At 45.6% G+C, this 18,571-nt stretch overlaps 2 protein-coding genes across 10 annotated transcripts in view; one reads left to right on the top strand and one right to left on the bottom strand.

The window, feature by feature from the left end:
• SH2D3A (SH2 domain containing 3A) overlaps positions 1–14,135 on the top strand; it is a 53,329-nt gene extending 39,194 nt beyond the window's left edge. For all 3 annotated transcript variants that reach the window (XM_020791549.3, XM_020791550.3, XM_020791548.3), the window contains exons 3-10: positions 178–599; positions 1,244–1,341; positions 2,697–3,262; positions 6,477–6,592; positions 8,027–8,198; positions 9,405–9,516; positions 10,536–10,727; positions 12,889–14,135. In XM_020791549.3, the coding sequence (XP_020647208.3) occupies positions 178–599; positions 1,244–1,341; positions 2,697–3,262; positions 6,477–6,592; positions 8,027–8,198; positions 9,405–9,516; positions 10,536–10,727; positions 12,889–13,040 (1,830 nt within the window). In that variant the 3' untranslated portion in view covers positions 13,041–14,135. The remainder of the gene's footprint in view (positions 1–177; positions 600–1,243; positions 1,342–2,696; positions 3,263–6,476; positions 6,593–8,026; positions 8,199–9,404; positions 9,517–10,535; positions 10,728–12,888) is intronic.
• Positions 14,136–15,321: 1,186 nt separating this feature from the next.
• The window catches only part of TRIP10 (thyroid hormone receptor interactor 10), a 92,180-nt gene continuing 88,930 nt past the window's right edge, over positions 15,322–18,571 (bottom strand). For all 7 annotated transcript variants that reach the window (XM_072991555.2, XM_078386619.1, XM_078386617.1 and 4 more), the window contains one exon: positions 15,322–17,055. In XM_072991555.2, the coding sequence (XP_072847656.1) occupies positions 16,907–17,055 (149 nt within the window). In that variant the 3' untranslated portion in view covers positions 15,322–16,906. The remainder of the gene's footprint in view (positions 17,056–18,571) is intronic.

Genomic DNA, 18,571 nt, shown 5'->3' with positions numbered 1-18,571 from the left:
AGAAATCTTCCTCTTCCTCTGGTAATGCTAAATGATTCTCCATGTCTTTCCACTGAAGTCTGAGTTCTTTTCCCTCTGTGAGGCGTTACAGGCATCTCCCGTGGTGAGGACTGTTTCGTCTGTCGTCCCCCTCAGTGAATAAAGCCCATCCTTTTCTCTTTCTCCTCCGGGACTTAGGAGGCAGAATCCCTCCTGCAGGAGGATGGAGACTTCCTGATCCGTGACTCGCGGTCCAGCCCCGGTGACTTCGTCCTGTCGTGCTCCTGGAGAGGCCAAGCCTTGCACTTCAAGATCATCCGGGTGGTCCTGCGCCCCCGAAAGGGCTATTCCCGCACTCTCTTCCAGTTTGAGCAGGAGCAGTTTGACAGCGTGCCTGCTCTGGTGCGCTTCTACGTGGGCAACCGGAAGGCCATTTCGGAGGTCTCTGGCGCTGTGGTGTCCCGGCCGGTCAACAGGAACGTGCCCCTCCGCTGGATTAAGGAGCGCTGTAGTGACACGGGGCAACCCCCTGGCCGGACAAAGGAAGATGGGGCGGCACGTAGGGGCAGCTTTCGTGCAGCTACCGCTGGAGAGGAAATGGGAGAAGGGGGCCTGCTCCGGTGAGCAAAGAGTCTCAGTGGAGCCATAGGTGGGCTTGCAGAGACAGCTTCGGGCTTAAGAAAGGACGCGTGGGGTTGGAGATGCTGTGACTTTATTGTGCTTTGAAGGCCAACATAGCTGAAATACTGAGACCTGTAAATCCTAGGTCTCCTTCAGCTCTAATACTAGACCGTGAGGAGGTACCATAGGCAATCATTTCAGGGAGGTGAAGGATGCAAGAAGAGCCCTGCTGGATCAGACCTGTTTAGTCGAGCATTTTCTCAAAGAGAGGTGGGTACCTCTGGGAAGCTTGTCAGCAGGACCTGGGGTGCAACTGAACCCTCTTGATTCTACCCTGCTACGTCTGGCGCTGGCAGCAATAAACAGCTCTGTGACTCATAGCCACTGATAGCCTTACGCAGTCACAGTCTGAGAGACAGATGAACCTGTGAGTGGGACTTACTTGCAATTTGGCCCCTGAAGGGTCATAAGTAGGCCACTCACTTGTGAGCTTCAGGAAAGTCTGATTGCTCCCCTCCCCCCCGCTTCAACTGGCTTTTCTGTAGAGGTTTGAAAAACAGGTTTTGTAGAAGTTTGAAAAACAGGGTTTGTGGACAGGAATGGATCAATCAGTTCCCTCTTCTGGTTCTTCTCTCTGCCACAGAACAAAAGATCGAAGTGGGAGTGACCCCAGTAGCCTGGACCAGCTGGGCCGGAGACCTTCCTTGTACAGTGCCCAATCAGACAGCAATTTACTGACAGGTAAGTGTTACAGGAAGGACAGACTTAAAAACGTGCTGCTTGGCGACAAGCCAGGAAACTGGTAAGAGGTCAGCTTCTCCTTTATCTGCAAATAAAATCATAGCTAGGCTTCAAAGATTCAGGTTTCTGTATTTTCCTAAAGCCTCTCAACAGAAATATTGACATCTTTGCAGGGCAGATTGTTCCATTGACTCATTATTCCTGAAGGGTCTTTTTTCCCCCCACCCATTTATTCCTGGTATCTACCCAAAACAGAGCAAAATATCAATAGACTATGGAGGTGAGAGGAGAAAAGCTGCGAGCTACAGCAAGGGGTGTAAAAATCAGCATGACTAGTATTTCTCACTTTGATAAGGAAGGCGCAACAAGTACTCTGAAGTAGAAATTGGCCCCTCCAATTCTTAGGTTTTTAATTAATGGTTTTGACTTGAAAAGTTCGTGTTTTTCAAATACTTTTTGGATGGCTCTAGAAGCTTGCAAGTGGTGGCTTCACTCAGAAACCAAGCAAAACCACAGTCTGTTTCTCATCTGTACCTATGTCATTGCTTTAATCATAATTTTCAGGGAGCTGCCAGAGGCCAATATCAAACCATGGATTGTGGAAGTTTTGCACATCATTGTTTTCATGTTGTTTTGCTATTACGCTGAGTTCACCAACCACAGTTATGACCATTACTCTATCTCAGGAATGAACTTACAAGGCTCAGTGGTGTGGAAGCAGGCAGCAAATGCAATGTGTGTTAAACCTAAGCTGATAATGGGATTTGTATTCCAGAAAATCTGTTGGTAACCAGACTGGGGAAGGCTGATTAAATGGAAGAGTAAAATTCCGGGTTAGGCAGATTGTTACTGAATCACTATTAAGGTTATAATTAAAGTGAGATGTTGAATTTTATATATCGCTTCATCAAGCAAAGATATACACCTTTGGACTCGAAGGAGAGAGGTCAAAAATTGGGCTGGAAGTGATGGCCATAACTCATGTAGTTAGACTACAAGGAAGGCAGAAGACAATACCAGATTACACATTCCCAGTTTTCAAGCTTCCTGTCTAAAATACTTTCTTTGCCTGATGAAAAGATCTGTAGCATTAGCTTCCTTGATTTGTAGCTGTTCAGTGATACATTACAGGTATTGCCTAACCTAGAACTTTGTTTAATATGAATGTATCACATGGTCATTTTTTTGTCTGTCTGACAACAGAAGGGGTGTATGACAACAGCACCATTACTTGATCTAAAAATGTGTTTGCTTTGATCACCTGAATTGGTGGGGTTTTGATCTGGGATGGTTGCCACTTGGACAATTCCAGTGTTGCCCTGCAGATTAGTTCCCGTTCTTTCTTCTCTCCTTAGGTAGCCCGGACATTTCACCTGGAGCTCACAACAGGAGCCAGCTTCCTCCCTTGTCCCCTGCCTTCCGCACAGGCAGTGACCCTGTCCTTCGAGCAAATGCCCCATTGTCTCAGCCCCTGGGAGAAGGCCTGACATTGAGTGGCTCTGAGGGGCGGCTCCACTCCAAAGCTCCACCCAAGCCTCTGAGGGCCCCATCCATGCTGGCAAGCGACTACTGCGAACTGGTTCCCAAGCCTCCTGAAGGCCCACGAAGCCACGTGGAGCGCCTGCGGACGGAGGAGAGGTCTCGGGCTCGGGCTCACATGACAGAGACGGCCTTTGGATTCCTAGATGCTGAGGACGTACCCTCTCCTCTTCCCCACTTGGCGGAGGCAGAGGAGGACTCAGGCTTTGAGAGGCCTCTACTGGAGACAGCTTCCTCCTTTCAGCCTCGGCACTTCCGTTCACTCCTCTTGGCCCCTGACAACAAGCCCCTGGAGCCCAGTACCCTCAAGCGCCTGAAGGATCTCTTTGCCCGGCATGATCATCAGGCAACAGCCCTCCACATTCTGCAGATGGACTGCCAGGTGAGGGTATTTGGGGACTGGCCTGAAACAACCGTTTACCTTAGAGCGATTCTTGTGACATACAGCTGACCCGGAGAAGGCCCAACACTAGCAGGTTTCCTTTGCTCTCCTTACCTGATTTTTGCCGCAAAGCGTGCTACCAGTTCACCTCTAACGTACTCTTAAAATCATAGAAGAATGGGCTTGTAAAGGGCCTATAATGCCATTGAGTCCAACCACCTGCTCAAGGCAGGAATTCAAATCAAAACAGAGCTGACAGAGGGTTGTCCAGTTTTCTCTTGAATGTCTCCAGTCCTGGAGTGCTCACCACCTCCGAGGTAACTGTCGTACTGCTGTAACAATTAGGAAGCTTTTCCTGACAATCAACTGAGATCTGGCTTTCCGTGAGACCATTATTACGTGCCCTGCACTCTGGCATGGTTGAAAACAGATCCTGCCCCTCCTCTATATGTGACTTTCTTTTAAGCATTTGAAAAGTGTGATTCTATCTCTCCCCCCCCCCCCCCCAATCTTCATTTTTCAAGGCTAAACATGCCTGGTTCTTTTAGTCTTTCTTCACAAGGCTTGGTTTCCAGTCCCCTGATCATCCTTGTTGCCCTCCTCTGAACTTGTTCCAGTTTGTTGGCATCTTTAAAGCGCAGTGTCCAGAACTAGACACGGTGATCAAGATGAGGCCTAACCAGTGCTGAATAGAGGAGAACTAGTACTTCATGGGAATTTGAGAGTATCCTTCTGTTAATGCATCCTAAATAGCATTGGCTTTTTTTGCAGCCACGTCGCGCTGTTGACTTGTATTCAGCTTGTGATCTACAACAATTCCAAGATTCTTCTCACTCACAGTATTACTGAGCCAAATATTCCCCCATCTTGTAATTGCATGCTTAGTTTTTCCTAAGTGCATAAATTTGCACTTATCCCTGTTACTCACTCTTTCAACCCAGTAAAGCTTATCGAGATCTTTTTGAATTTTGTTTCTGATCTCCAGAGTATTAGCTATTCTGTCCAATTTTTGTCTTAAGCATTCTTTGCACCCCCTCATCCAAATCATTAATGAAAATGTGGAAGAGCACCTGGCCCAGAATGGAGCGTTGTGGTACCACATGAGATTTCCTCCCAGCTTCAGAGGGAGCCATTGATAAGCACTCCTGGAGTACAACCTAGGAATTTATTGGAAGGGCCACATTTGACAGAATTCGCTCCCAACAGACATCAGAATAATTGAAATCTTCCATTATTACTACTTCATGTCTCTTTGAAATTCTTGCAATTTCTTTTTCAAAAGTTTCATCCGCGTCTTCTCCTTGATTGAGCAGTTGATAGTAGATTCCATCTACCATGTTCTTTTTGTTGTGCTCTCAAGTCATGTTAATCCAAATGTTCTCAATGAGATAACCAAGCTTGTCTTCCTGTATTTCTGTACACGAATGTGTATTTTTGACGTTAAGTGCTTCTCCACTTCCCTTTCTATTTTGGTTCTTTTTTAACAATTTATATCGTTCAGTTGCTGTTTTCCAGTCACGCGAGTCATCCCACCAAGTTATCCCTAATAACGTCATATTTATCCTCCTGAACAAGGATTTCCAGTTCTTGTTTGTTTCCCATACTCTTGGCGTTCATATATGAACACTGGAGATTGTGTAATTTGTGACCAGCTTTCCTTCCTACAATTTTATGAAGATTATCATTGAACCCCATTACAGCTGTTTGGTGACTTCCTCTTATTGTACATACACTTTTATCCATCTGTCTGTCTTTACCTCTGAGCTTGTGTCTCCCTCTCAATTTCAATTCAAAGATCTCCTGTTCTTCATGCTGAACACATTTGTCCCAGTTTTTGCATTTGCCAGCAGTCCATCTTACAGGAAGCACAGCTTGTGATCCCAAAATCCAAATCCCTCATGTCAGCACCACCTTTATAGCCAATCATGATCTGGCAGCTCATGGTCCAAACAAGGGCACGGGATGTCTCATTCAACCATTTTTCCCCCAGTGAGGGAGCTTACCCTTCATGGATCACAGGCCACTCTTGGTTTGGTGTGGCTTCTCCTTTTCTGCTGAATTCATTATTTTGAGGTTACTACCATTTCCTACTTCTGTGTATACACTATCTCAAAAGCAGTGTAATGAAATTTGTCCACCTATAAAAATACAGGGGGGAAATGTTCACTCTTCTGAAATGCCACCAAAGTCCCTGATTTGATATGAAAATATCAGCTCTGGCAATATTCTTTTTGTGGGCGGGCTAGACATCTTGACAAAGTCGTTCTAGAGCCCATAAAAGCAAATGTCATTATTTCTTAGAGTACCCAAAGGTCTTAGTTTTTGTTAAGACAGGCTGAAATGACTATCTTTCTTTTTGTCTACTCTGACAGCATAAGTGGTCTGGCTAAGAAACAACAATGATTAATTAAATAACTGAAATTTAGTTTGACATTTAATGATACCAAAAAATCTGAAGGAAGACCATCTATAAAGGTGGCCCTTCTCCACTTATTGGTGAAACCTGCCCTGGTTAATAGGCTGTTGATCTTTTTGTAAACAACATTGTTGATATATCTCTCTTGTATAGAGGGATGAGATGTAAGCCATTTCCAGAGCAAAGCTCATAGTTTATAAGGCATTAAAAAAAAAGAGTACAAGAACATTGTAGGAAACTTTGAAGCCAAAACTCCCATCCCTTCAACCCTCTTGATTGTTCTTGCACATATTTTCCATTGGTTCTCTGCTGAAGGAAAGTAAGCAGAAAATTTGTCATGATGGGATTAGAAAACGTGGAGAACATTGGAACTTGAATTGTGTTGTGCTTTTGCACATGCACACCCCTTGCCCATGGAAAAAGTACAGAGAGCACCATGTAGGTAAATTCCCATTTGCTCATTTCTAAATGGGAAAAAAAAGATCCGATTGTAATCCCTTGCCATATTTGAGTAAACCCTTTATTGCTCAAAACCCTCAATTCCTCCTTGTTCTGATGTCTTGGGGCAGGTTTCTAACATGTTAGAACAAACTTGTGACAGTGATTTGCATTCTTGAGCGACCACCTGAACACTTTTGCTCCGTAGCAAGTACGAGCACCAGTAACAGACAACAGACTTCGTGACTGTAGGGCGAGCGTTGCACACAAAGGAAATTTCCTCATGGAGAGGGTGTGCAGGGTAAGAATTGGCCGCCTCCAGCTCTTAACCTTTCACCAAATGCCCCATCTGTCCTTCAGGCTGTCAGAATTATTGGGGTATCCAAGGAGCAGCAGAGAACCATGGGAGTGAGCTCTGGCCTGGAACTCATAACGTTACCTCAAGGGCATCAGCTGCGGAAGGACCTCCTGGAAAGGTATTGACTTCTGCTGATGTGGGGCAAGACGGGGCTCCCTAGGAGGATGGTGGCCCTTCTAAGGGCAGCTGGAACTGCCTCCAGGAATCAGACGCCTGTGGCTGACGCAGCTGCCTCTTGAGCCAGTTTAACTCAGGAAACAGTGACGTTTGCTAAAGGATTTGCATAGAGGTGGACCTGAATGTATTTATTTATTTACAATGTTTACAATATTTTTTAGCTGCACCATTGCCAGTGGCTTCTGAGTGCGTTTAAAAGTTTTTAAGAAACACTTGCTTTGGAACAGTTTGTAGTTCAGGAGCAGAAGACAAACGGTCACTTTCTGCGTGGTAACTTAGCAGGAGGCAGTATCCATGTATCTAACTGCTAGGTCACACACCTTAGCTTGCTCTGTGGCTAAATGTGGTGGATGACTAAGGGACATGATCATCGCTGGTAATCTCAGGGGAAGGAGCATAATCCTCTGTGCATCCTGTCGAATCCTTACCAAGACCGAGATGCGGTTCTCTGCCGAAATGGCGCTCCAGATTCTGGGACGTGTACGCTGACCAGTCAGTGCTCTCCCTTGAGTGCCCCATCAGACGCCCTCCTTGCCATCTCAAAATTGCTTCCGAGTTTTAAAATTTGCCATCTTTACTTCCTGACCGGCCTTCTTGATCTAGTGCTGTGGGGCCTGCCTCCACTTCAGGTTTCACCTTTTCCCCTGAATTCAATAGATGAAGCCGCTCTCATTTCTACTTCTGCAGTATGGGTGGCCCTATGACCACCTTCCCTTGCCTGGTTGTTGCAACAATTACCATCCTGATGTGAAGCATGCTCAAGGGCAGTATAAGAGTCTAAAACTGTTACGTATCTTATTGCCTAAATATAGAGTGGAAGGGAAATGGTATAAGTGTCTCTACCCTATTGTGATTGTTCTAACACCGATTGTGAGATTAGTCATGCAGCAGGGAACCTGGTGGAACAAGAGAAAAACCTCTGTGGAAAAAACTTTTCTGCTCCATGTTTAGGCAACAGAACACTAACCTGTTAGCTGCGATGTGAGAAGATGTTGAGACTAAATTGGAGAGAACTGTCACTTGGAGGAGCTTTGCTTGGGAACCTAATACTTTTGTTTGAGCAACGCTGGGGCAAACCCATTTAGCACTGGCCAATAGGAGAGGGACTCTTAGTGTACATCCACTTTCATTCCTTGTAGCACAGCGCTCCCTGGTGATGAGGAGGTGGAACAGACAGCTTTCCATAGACTTTAGCCACAACCCCACACTGACTTGGCTTGCAAGTACTGCCATGGTATTGTGAGAGATAAGGTTGGGAGGTGGACTCTTCTCTTGTGAGTGCTTGAACAAGGTGCCCTAGAATGTTTGTGGTCTTGAGAATAGCTGCCACTTACGGTCATTCAGGATGTGTTTGTCCTCTTGTCTCAATCCTCAGGCACCACCTCATAGCCCTGGGCATTGCTGTGGACATTCTGGGCTGTACAGGGCCAGTGGCCGAGCGGGCAGCCACAGTGCACAAGATCATCCAGCTGGGTGTGGAACTGTGGAGGTCAGCAGGGGATCTCTTTGCCCTGTCTGCTGTGATGAAAGCCCTGCAGCTACCACAGGTGACCGATGGGAGTGATGGGGAAGGGAAGGAAGAATGTCTTCCTACAGGGGAAGCATCTTGGGCTAGCGGATGGGAGGTATAGACTAGTATCAAATCATGGCTGTCATGGAACTGTTGGCTCAGAAGGGAGTATGGAGTAAACATTGGAGGAAGGTGGGTGCAGTGCATACATTCATCTGGGAGACAGGAGCTTGTCTGGGTTTGTTTTTGCCTGTAGTTGCTGCTGCTGCTCCTAAGCAGTGTATCTGCTATGTAGCTCCTGCAGCGCTCAAGGCATTGCACTTGGACCTCACAGGAACTTAAGTGACCCCACTGTTCAGGATTTCTGTTTGTACTGCCAACTCATGTAGTCTTCCTTGTTGACTTAAATCAGGCCTTCTCAACTTGGCCTTTGGTATGGTATCCTACCACTCATTTCCAAATGCCGAGGAAGTTTTAAAAGAATGTGGGAGTGAGTCCTCTTGCTAAATTAGGCTGAAGATCCACCAAGTTCAGCAGTAGCCATGGGAAGCTGCTCAAGTATGCAATTATTAGTTTTGAGGGATCAGGCCTTGGGCTCCCTTCTACATCCCTTTGATTTTTTTCCATCCTCCCCCCCCCCCTCCTGTTTGGCAGTACTGATCAGCATTGCAGTAATTTTGGAAAAATTGGCATGGCTTACTAGCTGTATTTTTTACTTATGTTTTGTTAGCAACCTCAAGGACTTGTAGCTGACAGACAGGTGATAAATATTTTAAAGGTGGTGCTATTCCTAGTATCTGCCAAGAGTGGTATGCCTTCTCTAACAGGAGAGCTCTGTACTTGGCTGTAGTGACTCACAGCCATTGTATCTCAAAGAAGTTGCTTAGGCACTAATTGGAGGGTGATTGCTTCTTTTGATCCTGAAGGGTCTAGTAAGAGAGCCCAAAATAAAGAGATCTTTCTGATTGTACTCTTAGAAAGTATCAGCCACACAGTGTCTGTTATATGCCTGATTGCAGCAAAGATTTATTTGCAGGAGTGGCAAACGATAGCCCTCCAGGCAACCCCCACTATTCTTATCTACTGGGCCCCAGGTATCCCCCCTCTCATTTATATTAGGTTACATTTTCTCCTCAGTGGCGCTCAAGTATCTTGCCAGACCAATTGTTATTTCTACGGCTGGAATTAGACTGGTTAATAAGTTTGTATTTCTCCCTATTTGTGCCTCTTTTATCCACTATAGATCATACGACTGGAACAGACATGGAAGCATCTGCGCCAAAACCACACGCAGAGTGCGATCATATTTGAGAAAGAGCTCAAACCTCTCATGGGACGCCTGAATCGGGCAGAAGGTGAGGTCTAGGTAGGGTTTGCAGTCACTTTGACTGCAGTGGGAAAAGTCAGTGAAGCAGATTAATTCACACAGTGATGTTGTTTCATGGGCTACATGTAGGTCAAACTGGACTGCAGCTGCTGAGTGCATGCCGCCCTATGTTTGGTGATCTCCACATGGGAGGCTCCACAGCCTGAATCAGATTTTGGGGGCCACAACTTCTGTAGCTAGAAGAAGGCACTTTTAAATAATACGTTTGTATTGTTCCTGAGTTGTCTAAACACACATGGGAGAAATAAGTGTCTGGGAAGTGCATAAGGTCTGTGTTGACTGGCCATGTGTTGTTATAAAGTGGGAACTATGGGGTATTTTTCCTATTGTAGGTTAACACCCAAAGGAATATGAATCTCTGTCCTCATCTGAGAATTTACAGATAAGGCACTGTGGCTTTCCTATGGTACAGTGAAGCTATGATCCTGCATATTTACCTAGGAAACTGCTCATGCTAATTCAGACTGTTGGTCAATCCAACCTGGCTTCCTGGCAGAGCTTTCAAGTTACTTTATGTCACATATAAAAAGTAGCTGTGCTGACTGAGGGACACTGGGAATTTGTGTCAAAAGTTATTTCCAACTCGTGGCGCAGTGGTTAAAACGCTGTACTGCAGCTAAAACTGTGCTCACGACCTGGGGTTCAAATCCCAGGTAGCCGGCTCAAGGTTGACTCAGCCTTCCATCCTTCCGAGGTCGGTAAAATGAGTACCCAGCTTGCTGGGGGGGCAATGTGTAGCCTGTATAATTAAATTGTAAACCGCCCGGAGAGTGCTTGTAGCGCTATGGGGCGGTATATAAGTCCAATAAATAAATAAATAAATAAATAAACTTCTGTAGCTGGGCTCCCCCCCCCCCCCGAGATGCTAGAGTTTCTGCAGGCAAGACAGGTGCCCAATGGCTGAGCTACGGGCTTTTACCTGATGGGCTTTTATTTCTCCAGATCAGTTGCACGATGACCCCTGACAGTTCTATCTTTCCCCTACAGGAGATTCAGTGCCCACCCTGAAGGAAGTTGCAGTTCCCCATATCCTACCTCTCCTGTGCCTTATGGAAGGAGAAGAGCTGTGGGGCGACCAGGGGGAGACGTGCGATGTCCTTTTAAGAACACTGGAAGCTGCCCGCTTCATTGCTACCAATGCTGCTGCCTATCGAGTCAATGCAGAGGCTAAACTCCAAGGTACGATAGCTTCAGAGAGTCCTGCCAAGAGCAGAGAAGGTAATCTGCTCTCCAACAGCTGAGCCTGTTCCACCAGGCTACCTGTTGGCTTGAGGCTGGCTGCTTCCCTACTTGACTTTTTTTTTAGTGTGCCAGATGTTGCTCACCACAAAGCCCCTGGGACAGCCTCATGTTCTTGGTCAGGGGTGTCAAACTCAAATTCATCGGGGGCCGCATCAGCAGTTTGGTCCCCATCAAAGGGCCGGGTTAACTTGAGCCATTTTTAAAATGAATTTACTCCGTGCAGGCACGGAGTAAATTCATTGGAAAAAAAAAGGGGAGGCTCCAAGGCTGGCGGCGGCTCCGTGGGCCATCAGACGAGGTCTGGCGGGCCAGATTTGGCCCGCGGGCCTTGTGTTTGACACCCCTGTTCTTGGTTGTTCAGCAGGTCTGCCTAGAGGGAGACAGGTATTTTGTTGTTGTTCAAGAAGTGGGAGGCAGAAGTTCTTGCCCATCCACCACAAATTACCATACAGTGGTGCCTCGCTTAGCGATTGCTTCGTTTAATGACGAAATTGCTTAGCGATGACTTTTTCGGAGCATTTTTACGCTTCGTTTAACGATGGTTCCTATGGGCGATTTTCACTTAGCGATGGTTGGGACCATGCCTCGCATAGCGATTAATTTTGAGTCCCCTGTTTCTCTTAACGATGGTTTAAACAGCCTCATGTTTGCTGTTTTTTTAAATGTTTTTCTGTTATTTATAAAGTTAAAGTTTACTGTTTAAAATATTTGAAATCATAAAGTGCACTTAATAAAACCTGTTAACCAAATTTGACTTTGTTCTGACTCTTTTTAAATTTGTTATAGTATTTTCCCCCCATTGAGATGCATTGAATAGGTTTCAATGCATTTCAATTGGGGAACTGCGTTTTGCTTAGCGATGTTTCCTATGGCGATTTTCGCTTAAGGACAGCAATTCGTTCCTATTGGAACGGATTATCCGGTTTTCAATTCATTTCAATGGGAAACCGTGTTTCGCTTAGCAGCGATTTTTTTGGAACCAATTAACATCGTTTAGCGAGGCACCACTGTATTTTTCTGTATATGAGACAATACTTTTGTCTAAAATATTTAGATTAAAAATTGAGGGTCGTCTTATACACCGAAGTAAAGAGGAGGGATCAAAGCGCTTTGATTCCTGCTTTCCCCCTCCACTTTTGCGAAGAAATTTTGGATTAAAAAAGTGTTATTTTTCCATTTTATACACGGAAAAATACGGTATGCAGTGACCAACCTGTAGGTCTCAATCATTCTGCTCACCCCTGAAATAGCCACACTTTTGGAATGCAAAAGACAAATTGATAGTTTGTCTTAGCTGTAGGCCACATGGCACACATACACCGGAGTAAGCCACGGGCATGGTACAGGCATTTGTCTCCAAAGACCTTCCCCTTTTGGCTCCATGCGGAAGAAAGTCTGGCCCTTCATCCTTTGCCTCTCCATCAGCTACGTTAAGTTGCAGGCAAACTATCTCACCACTAGCCTCAATCCTGGCAATTTTGCTACCTTTCTGGCTCAAGGATTGGATGGCAAAACACAAGTTATAGAAGCCCACTTAGTTTTTTTTTTCCAGTGGCAGACATGGGATCAAATGGGAGAGATACTGTATTTGTTGACATGGAAACTTGTTGTTGCTTGTGAGGCCATTCTGCTCAGCAACAAAACTTTCTGGGGTTTGCTTTGCAGTCCTCTTCTTGCTCATGAAACTTTCTACAGCTGGGAATGTGATAAACTGAAAAAAAGAATGAACTTTTTAAAATACTTTGGGTGGAAGTGCCATGTGTCATCAGTTCCAGGATCTTAGAATATGGAGCAAGGCAGGGTTTCTAATAGAGCCTTTGCTTTGATTCTGGAGCTAGTTTTTGTAAACATGTAGTAAAGTTTCACATTGAGTCATGGGTGATACATTGGAACCTGACCTAACTGCAGAGCTTGTGCTGTCTCCCCCCCCACACCGTTCCCACTTAGAGGATGATGTCTTATGGCTGTTTCAAAAGGATGATCGGTGGTCTTTGGAACACGCAGTATTCCTATGGTTGTCTAATGTCTGCAAGGTTATAATTCATTCTCACAGTTCACTTGTTTATGCTCCTTTTTCATCTCTGTTCTGTCCATATAGGGTTCCAGGCCACCCCAGAGCTGCTGGAAGCATTCCAGACAGAATTCTCTCTTCGGTTATTCTGGGGCAGTAAAGGAGCAGAGGCTGACCAGGCTGAGAGATACAGCAAGTTTGAACGGATTCTGACTGTTCTCTCCCAGAAACTAGAATGAGCCGCCCGTGGGGAAAGAGTTTTGTATCTCTGCTGTGCCGGCCAGGGGCAAGAAAGAGGAATTGTGAAAGCAAAGGCAAGAGCCAACCACCACCACCACCACCAGGAGATGCTCAGTGAGCTGAATCCAGGGGATTCCCAGGGGTTGAATGGCACAAAGGGCACAGTCTGCAAGGAGCTGAAACTCATCAGTTGGACACAGACTCCAAAGAGAAGACAAATGGTGGCCTTTCTGTAGCGGCCTTTTAAGGTGGCACCTTTTCACTTTGGCGGTACATGCACCCTATGGAAAGCAAATAGTGTTGAAGAAAGGAATGGGCGGCCTTTTGTTAATTATGTGGTTTTGAAGGTACCTCTTCTCTTTGTACCAGGCAAAGATAAGAAATTTCGCAGACAAGAATTACAGATAGAGGCTAAAGCCCAGGAAGTTACCACTTTCAAGATTATTAGCTATGCTGCCACTCAGTACATGTTTATTGGTATCTATGTTTTGCAGTTGTGAAATGGATTGCAAGCTTACAGAAGGTGGCTGGGACCCTTTATGACAAGAGGATAAGAGAGGTGATTTGTTTTAATATGTGAAAGTGCATCTTATACTGAAATAAGTTGTTACATGCCAGTAACTTGTCTCTGACTTACGATAACACTATGAATGAGAGTTAAATGAGTCTGAATAAAAAAGGGATAGGTGATGCTGTGAAAACTCATCTTAGGGATAGGGAACGAGAGCAGGCTTGCAAGTGTGTTCTTGTTTTCCACTAGAAACCTAAAGTCCCTTACTTGGATCACAGGACAGAACAGCAGCTTAAGAGGACAAAGAACAGCAAAACCCAATGTGTCTAAACACTGTCCTGGTGTTGCTTTCAACACTCAAAGTGAGTTGTGTACAGAAATTTGTATGTTCTCTCCATTGCTGCTTTCTTCTTTCAGCAGCATAAATGAGGAAGAAAAGAAGGGATTGTTTATCTTCTGAACTACTGGAAGTCAGACGTCCTTGCTGATAATAATGACCAGCCTGATGAAGGCTCCTGCAGGAGTCAAAAGTTAGGTTCTATTTGTAGTGGCCTAATAAAGATATCGACCATCCTTGTCTTCAGATTGTGTAGAAACACACAGTTTTTTTCCCCTTCCTTTTTTTTGCTGGACAGTAGAAGATACCATGACTAGCCTACAAGAATAGAATCTGCAACCAAGCAAGGTAATTTAACACTGCTGTAGCAGGATTGCAAACAGGAGTATGTTATCTTCCTTCCACCACTGGGTAATATGTTTAATTTGGCTACTAAACTAGTTTTATCCCACTTTCTCTCGTATGAGGTTTGCAGTGTGCCTCTGTTTCCCAGGAAAAAAGCAACCATGTATTTTTGATATAAGGCAATGTGGGGGGGGCGGTTGGCTGGCCCAATTGTAACTAGGTCAAGCAGCACGTTGTAATCTTCTTGCTTATACAGTAGAGAACGCAAGTGGCTCCCCTGCTCCACTCAGTAGTGTAAGAAGGAACTGAAGTTACACCTAGGCTTGGTGATAAATTCACAAAGCTATGCAAAAGAAACCTCCCTTCCCCTCGCCTCTCACAGTTGTAACCCATAAAGGACCCTTGAGAATGGTAATACAGGAGAAGCCTATGTAGGAGCCCCTTTTGTGGCAGGAAATGGCAGGCTACTTCACACGGCAGTGACGGGACAGTGTGCAAGCGGAGCGGAAGGTAGCACTTGCCATTCTCAGCCACAAGGCATCAAAGGCCAGTGCTCGGCGTTTGTGTGTGTCTAACAGAAGAGAGTCTTTGCTCTTTTTCTCACTGCAGGCAGTCCAAACCTGTTTTGAACTAACCTTCCTAGACTATTTTTTCTTTTTGTTGTTGTTGTCGCAGAGTGAGCACTGGGCTGCCTGACACACCTGATTCTCAAAAGCAACGGGATACTCCTTGTTAAGATGTTTTCTCTTTAGTTAAAGATTAAGCAATCAGGGCTGGCTCCAGACCTGCCCCTGCCCCCCCCCCCCGCAATCCCTGCTCTGCAGAGGGTTAAAAGGCACTGTAACCACAGCTTGTGGACCTCCGCTTTTTGTTCCTGGGGTGGTGAAAGTAGGGCTTTGCTCTATTTGGCTTGCTTTATACTTCGTTGCCTCCAGCCCAACCAAGCACGTTTTGTTTACAAACAGCAGGGATGATCCGAGCCCAGATGGGCTGTTGGCCTTGCTTCCTGGCAGTGGGAGAGTGTATGGGGTGTGAACAAAGGGAGCGGGTGAGGCTCCTTTTAAGATCCCTAATGATTATATAGTCATTGTAGTCTAGTATTTTTATAAACTTCTTTAAAAAAAAAAAAACAATACTTGGAGGCCAGAGAAACAAAAACACTAGCTATACAGGCACCCACAAGGTTTTTTTTTGTCTACTATTTACATAAAGTGTAAAAAGGCACCTGAAAATACATTCTACATCCCAAGAGAGAGAAAGAGAAAGTGCGGCTCAGCACCCTCCCCCCCTTTTTCTGCTCATCAAAGCATGGAGAAATTAGAGCCAGGGACATTATTGTTTACAGATTATGTGAATAAACAAGCTAAACTGAATGGTAAAATAAATTGGTCACTGTATAAAAAGGATAATTCATTAGCATCCTCTTCTCTCTCTCTCTCTCTCTCTTTTAAAAAATTACCACACAAAAATATGCAGATGGAGGGGGTAGGAATAGGAGACTGCCAGGACACCTGACTTTCCTGAGAGCAGGGGCTCCCATGGGAAAGGAAAAACTTCATAGAGCAGGCACTTTTAGGTGGCTGAGTTGGCCAGGCTGATCAGATCCAGGAAAAATAAAGTGCATTTCAGGGGGAAAATATCTGGATGTTGGTTTGCTCTCAGTGACTTGGCTTGCTCTAGGCTCAGAGCTCCTCTCAGATGGCAATCTCACTTAACCTGATGCAGTAATGACAGCTGATTGGCCTGCCATACAAATTTCCTACTTTATTTTTCCTTTCCCCACTCACTTTCTCTCTCTCACACACACACACACACAAGCACACAGACAAAAAGGAATGCCAAAAGGCAGGCATAGCAGCAGTGGTGAGGGGGTAAAAGTTAGGCTTTCAGACACAGCCCTTTTCTCACTCATACTAAGCATTTAAGCATACACACACAGACACACCCCTCTACTTGCAGACACAGTCGAATAAATGCAGCATAAAGCAGCTATTGGTATTTACGAGAGATCGTTCTGCTCTGATCAACCTGACTGAGCCCAGGGGTGGGGGTTAAGGGTGGGGAAACACTGCCAACACACCAGGAGGACAGGGGAGAGGGCAGGGTGTGTGTCTGTCTTTCTGCAAGTGCAGCTGAGAGAGAGAAAACTAGGCACCACAGAAGTCTCACCTGCTACGAGCAGCCAACCCAACCGAGATGCAGGAAATGAGGAGTCCTTCCTTTATGCAAAACTGCCACTATTTCCATGGATGAGAGAGGGAGTGGTGCTCTTCAACTCTCCCTGCCTGGGCACTGCACCTTTCACCAAGGGGGTAATGATGTGGCTTATACTTGCCCTGAAGGCAAGGTGGAGGGGGTAGGTGGGAGAGAGTGGTCATGACTGGTTGGGTGCATAAGCATGAGGAGGCCCATCTCTCTCTCTCTCTCTTGCAGTCTTATTGTGGTAAGTAGGCTCCAGCCACCTTTTTTTCTATTCAATAAAACTAATCTCTCACAGCTCTGCAGTAGTGATTTGGCAGGAGATGCCTTCCTTTCTACAGGTCCTCCTGTGTAGAGCAGGCATCATGGAGTTCTTCTCTGTCCACTGAAACATCTCCCTTCTTCCACTCATGCCCTGGTGGTGCCCAGTAGTTTCCAAGCTGCCACTCTTGAGATGCTAAAACCAATCTTGCTCAATTTACACTGACACGCAGGTAGGAGGTAGGGACGTAGCCCTCGCCTCCTTTACTTCGCCGCACACGTGTCCACCCATCGCCCTTATCTTCCTCCATCAAGCTGAGCTCTTCGCCCTCCAGCATGGAGATGGTGCCCTCGCTGGAACCTGGGGAAGAACACAAGCAAGCTCACACGTGAGCCGAGGCCAAAGGCAACTAGAAGGTGCAGTTGTCTGCAACCAGACAGTAGCAAGAAACATCCAAGCAAGTGATAGTCATGGCAGGAGTTGAGGGTAAAGGACAGTGGCAGCAAACTAGAATTCATTCATAGTCTGGTCCTGCAGATGACAAGTAACCGAAGCTCATGGGCAGATCAAGCACAATGTATGTAAATGTTTTTTTTTTAAAAATTGCCTCCATCCCCTATTCTTGTCAATGGTCCCATCAACAGGGATGCCCTGCAGAGCACTAGGGAGACTGCACAGGGTTTGCTTTGCTGTCCCTTGCAACTGAAAGATCAGCAGTACACTAGCACAGGTACCAATATGGTGTCAACTTCCCACTTACAAAAGAATTGGAAGCACAGCTCCAGAAGGGGAGACCCATCAAGCTAAACCATTTCTGGTGGCCCAGCTTGCCATTCAAAAACTATATGGGGGCCTTGGGTCTGAAAGTGTTTTCCTTTTCATAGCTGCAAGTGACCCCACCCTCATCACTTCCAGAATTTGAGATGAGATGGTGTGAGCCACTGAGGTCCGGTCAGTTGCTGCACCCAAACCTTTTGGGATCATCCACACTTGCTTTCAGAAGACAGAACTGCTTGTATGTATGCAGCATCTGCAGAAGTGCAGGAAAAGCACAGAATTCTGCTTCATAAAAACTTAATATTTTTACTCCATAAAGCAGATTCCTGCCCAGATGGCTACAAACTATATGGTTAAGAAATACCCAGGGTAAGAACCGTCTTCTCAGTAACGCCTGAAGCTGCAGCACTGTTGACCAGATACAGTGGGGTCTTGACTTGAGAACTTAATCCATATTGGAAGGTGGTTCTCAAGTCAAAAAGTCTGTAGGTCAAGTCTCCATTGACCTACAGTGCATTGAAAACCGATTAATCCCGTAACAGGCCGTTTTTGTTCCATTTTGTTTTTTTTCTGGTCTGTAAGTCAATTCTCAGGCTGCAAGTCAAACCTAAATTTTGCGGCCAGAGAAGTCTGTAACTCAAAAAGTCTGTAAGTCAAGCCGTCTGTAAGTCAAGGGTCCACTGTATAACTAAACCCTTGAGCAGAAAAGTAATGGGATCCACAGAGCGTGAGGGACATTTTTATATGTGGCCAATGTCCCCTGAAGCCTAAGAAGCAGCCAGATAAGTTATCAAATATTCTAAGAAGTGAAAGGTGGTTGCTTGAAGTGGCTAAAATGATCTATTTTTGGGTAAGTGTAATGGAAAAGAAAAGAGATCTATGTAGAGCTGCTTTGCAAAAGGTGTAGCCTTGGGCAAGAATCTCTCTCCTATGAATAACATCCTTGACACAGGGTACTGTTTTTTCATTAGGTGCAGTGAGAGTTACACAAGCAGAAGCCATACAAAAAGAAAATCCATCTCTACTTTTCTCTCCCATGCCTCACCTTCCTGAGGAAAGGCATGTGGAACAAACCTAACCCACCCCAACCGCCTGCATT

This window comes from Pogona vitticeps, chromosome 2, assembly GCF_051106095.1.
Source record: "Pogona vitticeps strain Pit_001003342236 chromosome 2, PviZW2.1, whole genome shotgun sequence".
NCBI lineage: Eukaryota > Metazoa > Chordata > Lepidosauria > Squamata > Agamidae > Pogona > Pogona vitticeps.
This window is presented reverse-complemented; position numbering and strand designations above follow the sequence as displayed.